Source organism: Aulonocara sp. 'chitande type north' Nkhata Bay, linkage group LG15 (genome assembly GCF_057382095.1).
Source record: "Aulonocara sp. 'chitande type north' Nkhata Bay isolate Kocher_YH1m ecotype deep benthic linkage group LG15, A_spYH_male_GT1.1, whole genome shotgun sequence".
NCBI classification, from domain to species: Eukaryota; Metazoa; Chordata; class Actinopteri; order Cichliformes; family Cichlidae; genus Aulonocara; species Aulonocara sp. 'chitande type north' Nkhata Bay.
In genome coordinates, this window is record NC_141358.1 from 10,077,884 (window position 1) to 10,090,276 (window position 12,393).

Below are 12,393 nucleotides of genomic sequence, written 5' to 3' on the forward strand. Positions count from 1 at the left end.
ATTTTAGGATGGCACATGCCACCACAGTAGATCTGCCCCTGCCTGTGTGGTTGCTTTATACAATTTATATAATCATCATGTTAAGGCAGGTCCTGAAGACCAGAACCAGACCACCAAAGGTTCTGTTGTAACCCAGTGAATGGCTCTGCAAAATGTGACAAGTGGAAAGAAGAAGGGTATAAATTTCATCGTTTTACTAACAACAGCCTTAACCTGTTAGACACAAAAATACGAAGAAAATAAACCAATAAATATTCGACATGTACATGTTTTTATTGTTAGTATTCCACTAAATAACAAGTAAATAATAAGTTCCCTTTTTTTTCTTTACAATTTTTTATGTTTTCACAGCAGGCGCACAGTAAAGTTTGACTGAAAGGTGAACGCTGACTAGGTTGCTGTCTGCTTTGAACCTCTCACGTCTCTGTAACTGTCGTCAGTAACTGAACTGAACTCTGTTGGTGCCTACATGAAAATTTTAAATGACAATATCTAGCAAATAACATGGTTTGCTACGTGGTTAGTTTTTTTTTTTCTCTTTCTTTTTTTCAATTGATCTGCGTGAACTTGACAAACAGTACAAAAGTCTGAGCTCCAGTTTTAGTGAGAAAGAACTGGTTTTAGCCAGGAAAACCCCTGCAACCTGATACAGTATGCTCCAAGAAGAAATTACGCACTTCACTTAAATGCTCCGTTTATGACCAATATACACAAAAAGTAAAGCTCTGAGCAGTTGGAGTTGTGATTAATTTAGGAAAACATTTAGCAAATAACTCAAGAGTTGTAGTCATTCCTCTGACACATTGTGACACACTTATATACAGTATGATTTAGTCCTTTAACATACAATATGTGCTTGTCACACCAAAGCACTAAAGCTCATTTACCATTTTGAGTATATCTTGTAAATTTCCCCATGCTTATCATTAATTCCCCCCCTCCAAGTGTTTCCTTATCTTTCCCTCTTCTTTATCTGTGGGGTTGATTATATTTGGTTTGTGAAATGCAAATATCTGATGTTTCAGCGTAACTGTGTGTAAAATGTACTGGACAATGCAACAAAGTGGCTTATTGTGTGCAGAGAGTTGAATATTGTGACAGTACAGGGTGGAAATGGAGAACAGTTGACTCTCTGCTGGAGAATCTACTTTTCTACTTCATGTAATGACGATGTGGAGCGTTATTATATGAAGTAGAAAAGATTCTGTAGTTGAGGGCTTCACTAAATAGAATATAGAAAGTGCTCCCCTGCCTGCCCAGTGAGTGGTACAGAAGGCAGTCAGGATTAGCTTACACATGATCAAAGGATGAAGAAATCCTCCTTCAGCTTTCACTGGCCAAAATTTTGATTCCTCTTCTGTTGCAGCTGCTGTCTGTTTGGTGTCCATGCCACCTGTCATTGATCGCTGCCTTTACACCAATTTAGAGTTTTTCACATATGCATGTACCAGTCCCTCCCTTTGTAGATGATACACTAGCAGATTTCTTAGGTGTTGGATGCTTTGTGGTAAGGGCTCTTTGTGACCTGAGCAGTTATTTTTACAACAGTTTAGTCATAGAAAAGTCTTGCTGTGATTCTTCTGGTAGTTTCTGTCAAGGTAGAGTCCTTGTAAGTATTTTAATTGCCTGAGTGCAAACCAGATCTGCAATGTCATGCCTACTGCAAATGCATCCTTCTCTTTGCACCAAAGTTATAAAAGTAAACCATAACTTAACAAAAGACTAAAACTAGGTGCAAAACTGTTTCAGCTACTTTAAAAATGTAATTTAAAGCTTACTCCGCCACTCCAATCAAAACAAAACAAAAAATATTTCTTAGAAAAACATTTTTTGCCACCCATAAATCAAAATTTCAACTCACTAACTCAAAACATCAATATCTTTAGTTTTAGATATAATAGATATGCTGGACAAAAGGTTTTAAACATGCGCTGCTGCGAGGCAGGACGAAAAGAGGAAGTACACAGAGAAGACAATTGCCTGGACAAAGTGTTTATATTTTTATATGCTTTATTCTTAATTCCATGAATATTGCTCTTAACCAGTTGGCAAGCCTGGATATAATATAATAAAATGACTGTAAAGGGACTAAGATAAACTAAAATGAACAAAAAATAAAACACTTGGACCTCACCCGAACTTCACGGACACAGGATCTGCAGTTGGAGTTCCACGTCCAGGCCAGCGGCGGCGCTGGAGTGCTAAGGGAGGCCGGTAGTGTGAGTTGGAAGTCGGTGTTAAGCTGGTTGGCTGGCACGGTCTGGTTGGTCGGTTGATGGTAGCCATGGCTCGAGTCGCTGCGCTACTGCTCTTACCGGTTCTTATTGAATCGGTATTATCAATTTCCTTCTTTTTACCGGTCAACACCAGAAAGTGTTTACGGGAGGAGATCCACAAAGACGTGCTAGTCACGGGGGAGTATGACATAAGCGAGCAGGCGAACACGAAAACTAATCTGAAGGTGAGCGCAGACCTGCTGGCTAGCTACCCTCACCATTACCAAGTTTGTTGTCGGGGCCGAAATGGCTTCAATCTGGTTTTTAATGACCCGATGCATCGCTTACAAGTGACTCTCGTGGCTATATATGTTAAATCGAGTAATTTCTGCTGCGAAAATGTCTACTGTTGTTAGCATTGTAGCTAGCCCAGGCCCAGAAAACCTCGGCTTCCTGGTTTTAGAAGCTAATTAGCCAGCTGGCTACAGTCAGTGCTCGCTAACACTCCCGTTCAGGTTAATTTGAGGGGTAATTTACTTTTTAAAAAAATTAGTTAAGATACCTTGACACTAGTGAGCACTCGCTGTAACACACAGTGCACGTATTTATATTAAAACATTGGAGAAACGACCCTGCCGGTGACTTCGTCTGGGCTCTGCTGCTGTTACACGTCAGTCTTAGGGTCCATTCAGCTGCCAAGCACAGCTTAGCCATATTAGCACATTAGCTTCCAACACGTCAGTGATGGTTTGTGTATTATTTAAATGAAGATCTTAAAAGATTTTCCTCACATCAAAGAAAATGACCGATATTTATACTGTTACAGATTGCACTGCGTCCTCACGAAGTTATTTTGTTTTTTTTACTCCCCTCATGTTCTAACAGCTGGCAGTTTAATGGCTTGCGTGGGGTGTTGCAGCCTTGCATTTTCAGACACATGTAAGGATGACAAGCAACCATCATCACAATCTCAGCCTATAACTATCTAGAAAACGACACAGTTGAAGTGTCTGAAATCCTCATGTTGGTGTCATAAAAATACCATTATTAGTGATAATACTGGTCAATGATTTAAAATTCCCACATTAAAGAGCAAAGTAATTCAGTATTGATTTAAATATTTCAGTTAATATTCTGCTGTTTCTTTGGCTCTTGACTGTTGTTTATTGCTTTTGTGTATCTTTGCAGATCACAGACTCCTCTGGCCACACTCTTTACTCCAAGGAAGATGCTTCAAAAGGAAAGTTTGCATTCACCACAGAGGACTATGACATGTTTGAGGTTTGCTTCGAGAGCAAATCACCCATGGGTAAGCATGCCAACCCCCCATGTGTGTTATGGACAGCTGCTGCTGTTCACACACACTTGGTTTTATGCCTTAGTCACTGTCAAATCTTCTGATTAACCATTTAACCCGCTGTCTTCATCCGCTATTACTTATTAGTTTTAGTAGATTTTGCAGTGATTTTGGGTTATATCGATAGATGGTCATGAAACTGAAAAGTGTAATTAATGAAAATGATTAATAAAATAAATGAATGCAAGTGATATTCCAGCCACTGTTGGCCTATAAGGTGGCTGGTGACAACAACTAGTGCTAAATGTTCAACATGACATAATGTACAACTGAAAGACTACATTTATTGATTCTTTACTATATGGCAGGGCTCGCAAAATCGCTAGCCCGACGTCCCAGAGCTAGCGATATCTCTGGTCGGGCGACCAAAATCTATCTCAGCCCCGCCCGTCGGGTTATCATATAGCCCGACGGGCGGGGCTGAGATAGATTTTGGTCGCCCGACCAGAGATATCGCTAGCTCTGGGACGTCGGGCTAGCGATTTTGCGAGCCCTGTATGGGGATTTCTACATTTCAGATAGGGGGAAGAAATAAGAAAGGCCAAAATTATCATCATCACATCAAGCCAATGTTTCAAAATCAGGGCATCGCTACAAATACATCAATTATCTATACGTTTTATGTATTGATTCCTATTTGCACTGTGACTGTTAAAGTTTTACAATGCTTGTCTTTCCTGGTGTGTAAGTTAGTGATTTTTAGTTCAAGCTTCACAAAGTGCTGTAAAAGAATACACTGTATTCTTTTACAGCACTTTGTGAAGCTTGGTAAAAAAAAAAAAAGTGCTAGAAAGGATAAATTATATAAATGATGCTCATTTTAAATGTTTCAGTGAAATTGAATATGATGATTAAAGTTTTTTGCTCTTTTAATCAGGAACTGGAAGAGTGCCTGACCAGCTGGTCAATCTGGACATGAAGCACGGTGTTGAGGCCAAAAACTACGAAGAGGTCAGAATCAGTCTGAAATGTTTGTTTTCATATAGATGATGCACATGGTGTCTTGGAGATCAGGTCAGTAGGTTTTCTTGAAGCAGCCTACAATATCTTCACTGTTACATATAGGTTTAGTCTCATGTTAATCAAATGTTACGGAAGCATAATCTGGCAGTTGTGACCTCAGTGCCTCCTTTTTTAAAACTTGTCTTTTTTCCTGGAAGTACTGCTGTAGTTGTCTTTTGTTGAAGGACAGTGTTGACCTCAGGGTGCTTTGGTAATGTGTGCGGGAGGTTCCCTGGCTTCACATCATTCAATTTTTCTTGTATAGGGACGTGTGTATCGTCACAGTACTTGGGTTCCTTTCCCGAAAATGTATTACCACTAACTGTGACTGCCTTAGGCAACACTTTAGAAATTTAGGCGTGATAAAGAGCTGTGAGCTGATGATCAGTCCTCCCTCCCCACCCACACGCAGCGCACAAACATTACATGCTGTTCTTTGCGTGTTGATGGATGTTCGCCGAGACTTCCAAGTGGGCATTCCTGTTTGTGGGTAGCTGCAATTTCAGCTCCACCCACCATGTATTCACCTACATAGATGGACATGTTACTTATTGAACAAATTTGCAAGCTGTTCAGTGGGGGGTGTAGTTAAAAACACTGGAAGAATTCCTCACTGTTGCAGAATACTTGAGAATGTGTGCTTGGTAGAGCCGGCTGTAGTGTGCTGTGTTTTTGATCATTTGGCAGCTCACGGGTTTTTTACATCCAAGGTCCTAATGGCTGAGTGGGCCTGAAAAATAAATAAATATATATTTTACTTTATTTATTTTTGTTTCACACGACTAAAGGATGCATAGAGAAATTAAGTAGAAACATTCAAACCTGTTTCGGGCAGTTTTCCAGGCCTTTCTTGGACTGACGAGAATTTGTTCTAGTGGCTTACATCAAGTCATGCACAAAAAAAACAAACCAGGAGCTACCACATAACCAAGAAACTTTCTGACGCTAGTTGAGTTGGTACACGTCGTGCATTGATATCATAAAACGCTGTGGTTGGTTGTGGTTGCGGAACAAGGCCAACCACACCCAGGCTTTTCTCAGGTGCAATTGTTCACACCAGAGTTCGAATGGCAGATTCTCATGAACCTGTGTAAACAGGAATGCTTTGGCATACACACGACACTAGACTGACACCTGCTGGACAAATTATTTAATAACCCTTCTTCTCAAGCTGTTGTACAACCTTCTCTGCCATTTCCCTCTGATCATTTTCTTTTGTCCCTCCAGATTGCCAAGGTGGAGAAATTGAAGCCTCTTGAGGTTGAGCTCAGGCGCCTGGAAGACCTCTCGGAGTCCATCGTGAACGACTTTGCTTACATGAAAAAAAGAGAAGAGGAGATGCGGGACACCAATGGTAATACAACCCAGCACATAGCTATTCAGTAGCTCTCTCACTGAATTCAGTTTAATTTTATTTATATAGTGGCAAATTGCAGCTGTCACCTCAAGGAGTGTATTTTAAGTTAAAAATCCAACAATCCCAAAAGTCACACAACTCCTTATAAACTTGGACTTGGTGACTGTGGGAAGGGAAAACTCAGATTTAGCATAAAGAAACCTCTAGCAGAAGCATTGTCGGGCTGGAGCAGCCATCTGCTGCAAATGTTCCTTTGTTATTGTTTTCTTAGGAAGTAGCTAAAGACGTGAGAGTAAAGTTGTCTGCTTGTAGTGGTTACTTCAGTGATGAACAAGGAGTATTGCATCACTGTCCTATAACACGGCTACCCTTTTTTCGGTCATCTGTCTACAGAATCCACCAACACACGCGTGCTGTACTTCAGCATATTCTCCATGTGCTGTCTGATTGGGCTGGCCACATGGCAGGTCTTCTACTTGAGGCGTTTCTTCAAGGCTAAGAAGCTGATTGAGTAGAGCGACCCGCTCCCAGCTCCTTACCTCGCGGGACGCTGCCTGACGGTCAGCCAACACATCCAAACATCCACCCTCCTTGGACTAGCTTCAGCAAACAACAGCAAGTGGGGGCTCAAAATCTAGTTTTCAAGGCTGAGAGAGAGAGTACCAAGGTTTTCTTCTGGGGAAAAATAAAAGTAAAAATAAAAAAAATATCACCTGCTTATTTAGTGGTTGGAAACATGAAAAGCGCTGTAGGGAGAAATGCACTGTAAGACATGGGAGATGTCCGTCTCTGTGGTTGACATTTCTGTCTGCACTGTTTCGAATGTTGCAGCTCACTGAATAAGAACTTCGAGCGTTCGTTGAACAGCAATGTTTGATTTTGAGCTCAGTTTGAATGGATGTGCCATGAGCGAATGTCTTTTGCCCTCCTGTTTATACACTCATTCTTTGCCATGCCAAGTAAACTAGATCCTTGGTGCCCTTTTATTGAGTGAAGGTTCTTTGAAAACACAGTTTGTTGTTACTTTGATGAGACAATTGGCAACCACTGAACTTCTGTGTTTTGTCACTTAATTTGCATACATGTCTGGTAGCTAAATTTAACTGTTTTTTTTTTTTTTTTCATATTGTAATTACCACTTAGTTCTTTCAACTGGTAATTTTCTTTTTCTTTTTGGGGGTTGTGAGTTGTCAGTAATATTCTTAGTTGTAAATTAGGTCATTTCTATGGGCTCTTGCATAGATTTTTGTTTCGGAACATTAACATCACCTATCAAATGAAGCAAGGAACCAAAAACCTTGTTCCTAGGAAGGAATTTGTAACATCCTATGTATATGGTTATGAGTAAAAACACCCTCCTGATTTCTATTATACAGTTTATATATATCTATATATATATTTGTGAAAGCTTCTCCTGTCAGAGTGCAATGGACAGAGGTGTTGAAATGTAAAGCTGTCCAAGCATTTTCAGTCACAGGCCCTTCTTCTTGACACTGGTAGAGCTAATTATTCTTCTGAAATTTCACAAATATCAGTTCCCAACTACAGTATGTGCAGATCCATCCAACATGCTTCTTTCCAGCAGAATTGTTTTGGCTCGGGGTGGTTGCAGATTGTTTTTGATGGGGATAATTTAAAGCATCTGTCATGGGGTACATTTTTAACAGTGAACGTTGTGCGCAGTCACTGATTTTTATGTTGACTGATTAAATTTTGTAAATTTGTGTTGGGCTTTTATTCAATAAACTATTGGATGGATTTACATTATTTTTGTTTTGTCCTTTGAATTGCCTATTTAGGCATTTTTGAAAAGTAGGAGACGCATGTAGAGTGCATGTGCTCTCATTGGCTGATTTGTTATGTACCCCTGCCCAACTGCCAAGTAGTGCATGCATCTAATCAATCACATGGCAGCAGCTCAGTGCATTTAGACATGTAGACATGGTCAAGACAACCTGCTCAAGGTCAAGCTGAGCATCAGAATGGCGAAGAAAGGTGATTTGCGTGGCTTTGAATGTGGCCTGTTTGCTGGTGCCAGATGGGCTCGTCTGAGTATATCAGAAACTGCTTGTCCACTTGAATTTTCTCCACACAACCATCTCTGGGGTTTCCAGAGTATGGGTTAAAAAAAAAAAAGGAAAATATCCAGTGAGCAGCAGTTCTCGCAAGTTGGGTGAAACTCCATCATTGATGTAAGAGGTCAGAGAATGACCAGATTGTTTTAATCATTTTTAGTCATGTTTTTATTGTGTTTTTACCATTTTAAATACATCGGAAACCTCCATTTATTTATTTTTGCCTTTCCACGTTTCCAACATGTTACATATGCATGTTCTGTATTGTTTAGCTGTAAAGAAGGCTAAAGAGCAATTTCTGCTCGTATTTCACATGTACTAATGCTTTATAGCGGTTTTAAAAACAAAGCCTGTTTGACTACAATGGCAACTGTCACTTCAGTTAGACTGTCATTCTTCTGTTACTGTTGGTTGATTGAAAGCAAATAATAGCTCAAAAACACTTGTCACACCCAAGGTATTCAGAACAGTGTCTATGAATGGACAACATACAGAAGTTTGGGAAGATGGGCTGCAGCAGGAGAAGACCACACCAGGTGTATTTCCTGTCTGCTAACAACAGGAAACTGAGGCTAAAGTTCACGCAGGCTCACCAGAATTGGACAAAAGAAGATTTGGACTAAGGAACATGAAAACTTGGATTCCGGATGCCTCGTATCACTGGTTCAGGATGGTAGTGATGATGTAATGAAGTTGGGGATGTTTCTTTGGCAGCATCTTGTTGAATCTTTGCCACAAAGAATTAAAGCAGTTCTGAAGGCAAAAGGGTGTGCTAGTGAAGTGTGTTTATGTTTGTTTATGACTGTTATTGAATCTGCTGAGTGCTACAGTTTCTAACATGAAGCCATCATGTTAAAGTGACTTGATGCTTTCCAGTAGCCTAATATTTAGATGTGGAAGTCACCTTTTAAATGTATTTTTTGCCAGATCAAAGTGGAAAAAAATCAATGAAATAATTTTAGTAACAAACAATCTAGAAATAGACTAAAATCTAGTGGAAAAACAGTGTTGCTAACAAATTAAAACCAAGCAGAAAAACAGGTGTCCTCTGTGTCACAGCCTGATGACATTCAAATTTCCTGTCACACTAATGATTTTAAACCAGAAATCCAAACATCCCATCACCATAACAGCAGTTATCTAGGTTGGCTAGAGAACCTGCCTCACTAACCTATTAATCTTACTTTTTAGAACAACTCTTTCTATTGATCACAGTAACGACCAATAAATTTTCTTTTTGCATGCCTTAAAGCACGTGAATAATGATCACTAATGACCAATTAAATGGTAAATGGCCTGCATTTGTATAGCGCTTTTCTAGTCACTAAGGACCCCCAAAGCGCTTCACACTACATTCAGTCATTCACCCATTCACACACACATTCACACACTGGCGATGGCAAGCTACATTGTAGCCACAGCTGCCCTGGGGCGCACTGACAGAGGCGAGTGATCAAACTGTCCAGAAGATGATAACCATCTAAACACAGCTAGGATGCATGCAACACAGCGTATCTGAAGAGATGATGGAGCCATTAACCTCATGTGGAAGATGCTTCGATCCAAACAATTTCCAATAGATTGAACCTCTGCAGTGAGAAGAGGCAGATGCCATCAAAAGATGAAAAGTGAGCAACTGTGTTCTTATCTTTGTGTTTTGTGAGGCAATACTTTATAATGTCTTATATGCATCCAAATAAAATACTTGTGTCTGAAAGAGGAAGGCTGACAGTCACGACTGTTACTGGAGGATAATACAGAGACGCCAGGGTGTACTTTAGTTAGAGATTCCACTTATAGTTGCTATCAATTATTCAGACTCCCAGATCAGTGCCACAGGATACCTGCACCATAATCACAATCCACCAGGCTCAATACAAAATCATATGATTGTGACAGACAATAACCTCAACATTAATTTCAAGGTGATGGAATATCATGGGACTGCGCTCTATTATTGCTTTGTTATAAGATAGAACTTTATTAATCCCTCGGGTGGGTTCCTCTGGGAAATTCGATTTCCAAAAAAAGCACAGCAACGACCGAAGTTACAGTTACAGAATTGTTATATATATATATATATATATATATATATATACACACACACACACACACACACACACACACACACACACACACATATATATATAAATACAGAAACAAATATAAATAAAATATGCAAAGGGGATAAATAGAATAAATAGGAATAAAAAATAAAAATACAAGTGAATTGCACATTTCAAGTATTGAGTCTATTGCACTGTTGACTATTTACAAAAAGTATTGCACAAGGTATTGTACAGTGAGGTGAAGAGGCACTACAGCTTAGTTGTTCCCCCCTCCTTTGTCCTCCTGTTTCCCCTCCCTCTCCCCTCCAGAGAGGAGTTAAACAGTTTGATGGCGTGTGGGACAAAGGAGTTTTTAAGTCTGTTAATAATCCCCCTGCATAAAGCAACAGTCCCGACATATTCTCAGAAACTTATAGTTAGTAGAAATCCAAGAAAAGTCAGCAGTATTTCAATGGCTTACAGTTTTTTCTGATTGCTTAAGCACATTTTTTGTAACTATTGGCTAATTTTGCAAAACTCTTCACACAAATAAGAAAACCTGTCACCCAATAATCAAAACATTGTAGTTCTCTTGCAAAAGCAAACACAGCTAGATTAACTCTTCACACCTTCGTAAAAATGGTGTTTCCGTATCAAACAGTACACACAAGCCATCATCTACTAAGCACACAATGCGCCAACTGCACACTGATGGTATGAATACAAAACACATCTGGCTTTTGCTTTCTCTGTGCACAAGGTAGGCTATGTCAGTTTGAGCTCATACTTCTGTCATAGATCCATAAGCATAGAGGGATCCAAACTTCAAGTACTGGTGTTTATTCAAACACATCAAAACAAACACAAGTGTTTATTTCCAAGTATAGGATTATTTGCAATCGCCATAATGACTATATGGGTTACTTGGTCTGCAGTGAACATGCTTCCTCTGCCCCCAGCATCTGGTCATCTAGCAATTCTGTAAAGTAACAATTTCAGTATTTTTACATCAATGGTATTGGTGTGTTTCTCATTGGCATATGGCAGTGCTACAAATCTTTGTGCGAAGTGACTGTACTAACCGATTCTCATTTCAAGATGTCCCTATGGTACTTGCTACAGTGTAGCGGCTCGAGATAGGGTGGACCTGTTGGCCAGCTACCCTCAGGGTCATTCCACGGTTGATTACATGGTCCACTATTGTAGCTCTGATGTCATCAGCAATTCTATTTCTTACTCTTCCTACCCTTCCTCTCCCCCCTCCTCATCTTCCTCTCCTCCCTCCTCATCTTCCTCTTGCTCCTCCTTGTCCTTGTCGTCCTCTTCATCCTACTTCTTCACCTCCACGTCCTCTTCCTCGGCCTCCTCTACTTCTCACTCTTTCTGCTCCCTCCATTGTACTCCGCACACACAGCTTACCTGTATTATAGTGCTTAGGCTGATTGCAAAGTGAACTAATTATCTAAAAAAGTTTTCACATGTGAAAGTGTGCCAGACAGTTGGCAAATTAGTGTTAATGATAGCCATACATGTGTATACTTTTGCTAGGAGTGTGTTGGAAATTTGGTAATTGAGTGTTGTGCAGTGAATTGTGCCTACAGTTTTGCAAAGTGTGTTACAAAATTGCAAACTGAGTGCAAAGCAGTTTTTGTGCTTTTAGTTTTGCAAACTCAGTGAGTGGTTTTGCTATAAGTCTGAATAGTTTTGGAGATTGTGCTACAGGAATCACAGTTAGGGTTTAAGCATTCAGAAAAAACTGTAATATCAAGGCCAAACTTCCACTCAGCCTCAGACTCAAGTAACCAAGGGCTGCTTGAGAATATAACCCCCTATTAAACAGCTGACAAGGATACAAAAAGTTGTTTTTTTTAAAAAGGGAGATGATTTCTTTTGGCTTCAAGCATCATACTGAAACACATGTAAAATCCTACTCTTTAGGACTGTGTTTTCCAACCACTGTGACCGAGAAATGATCAGGAGTACCGTGGAAGATTATCTGGTTCCACCAGATTAGTGCACTAAGCGATCGACGTGAGTAACTAGCAGAACAATTACATTCTCTTCCACTAGAGGGCAGTACAACTATCTGCTCTAATTTAATGGGTTGCCAACTGCCAGTAAAATAGAATATGACGTAGAGGAAATTACATTGTCAGTGAGACAACGCAGCGCGTAATAGCAATAGATAAATATTTGAAAAGAAAAAGTGGTAAATCTGACCTGGGTCCTGGAGAAAATTGCGACCCAGACGAAGGCCGTAGCATGAGTAGTGATCAGAAAAAGCAAAAAAGGTATACTGGGGACAAACCGAGCCAGTTCCTCTATGCCTGGTGCGCGG

At 40.0% G+C, this 12,393-nt stretch overlaps 1 protein-coding gene across 1 annotated transcript; it reads left to right on the top strand.

Annotated features, from left to right (window-relative positions):
- The first annotated feature begins 2,217 nt into the window (after nucleotides 1-2,217).
- Nucleotides 2,218-7,696, top strand: tmed10 (transmembrane p24 trafficking protein 10). Its single transcript, XM_086263965.1, has 5 exons — nucleotides 2,218-2,461; nucleotides 3,405-3,525; nucleotides 4,451-4,524; nucleotides 5,803-5,929; nucleotides 6,326-7,696. The coding sequence occupies exons 1-5, from the start codon at nucleotides 2,276-2,278 to the stop codon at nucleotides 6,445-6,447; spliced, it is 630 nt and encodes a 209-aa protein (XP_086120091.1). The 5' UTR covers nucleotides 2,218-2,275; the 3' UTR covers nucleotides 6,448-7,696.
- Nucleotides 7,697-12,393: the final 4,697 nt, after the last annotated feature.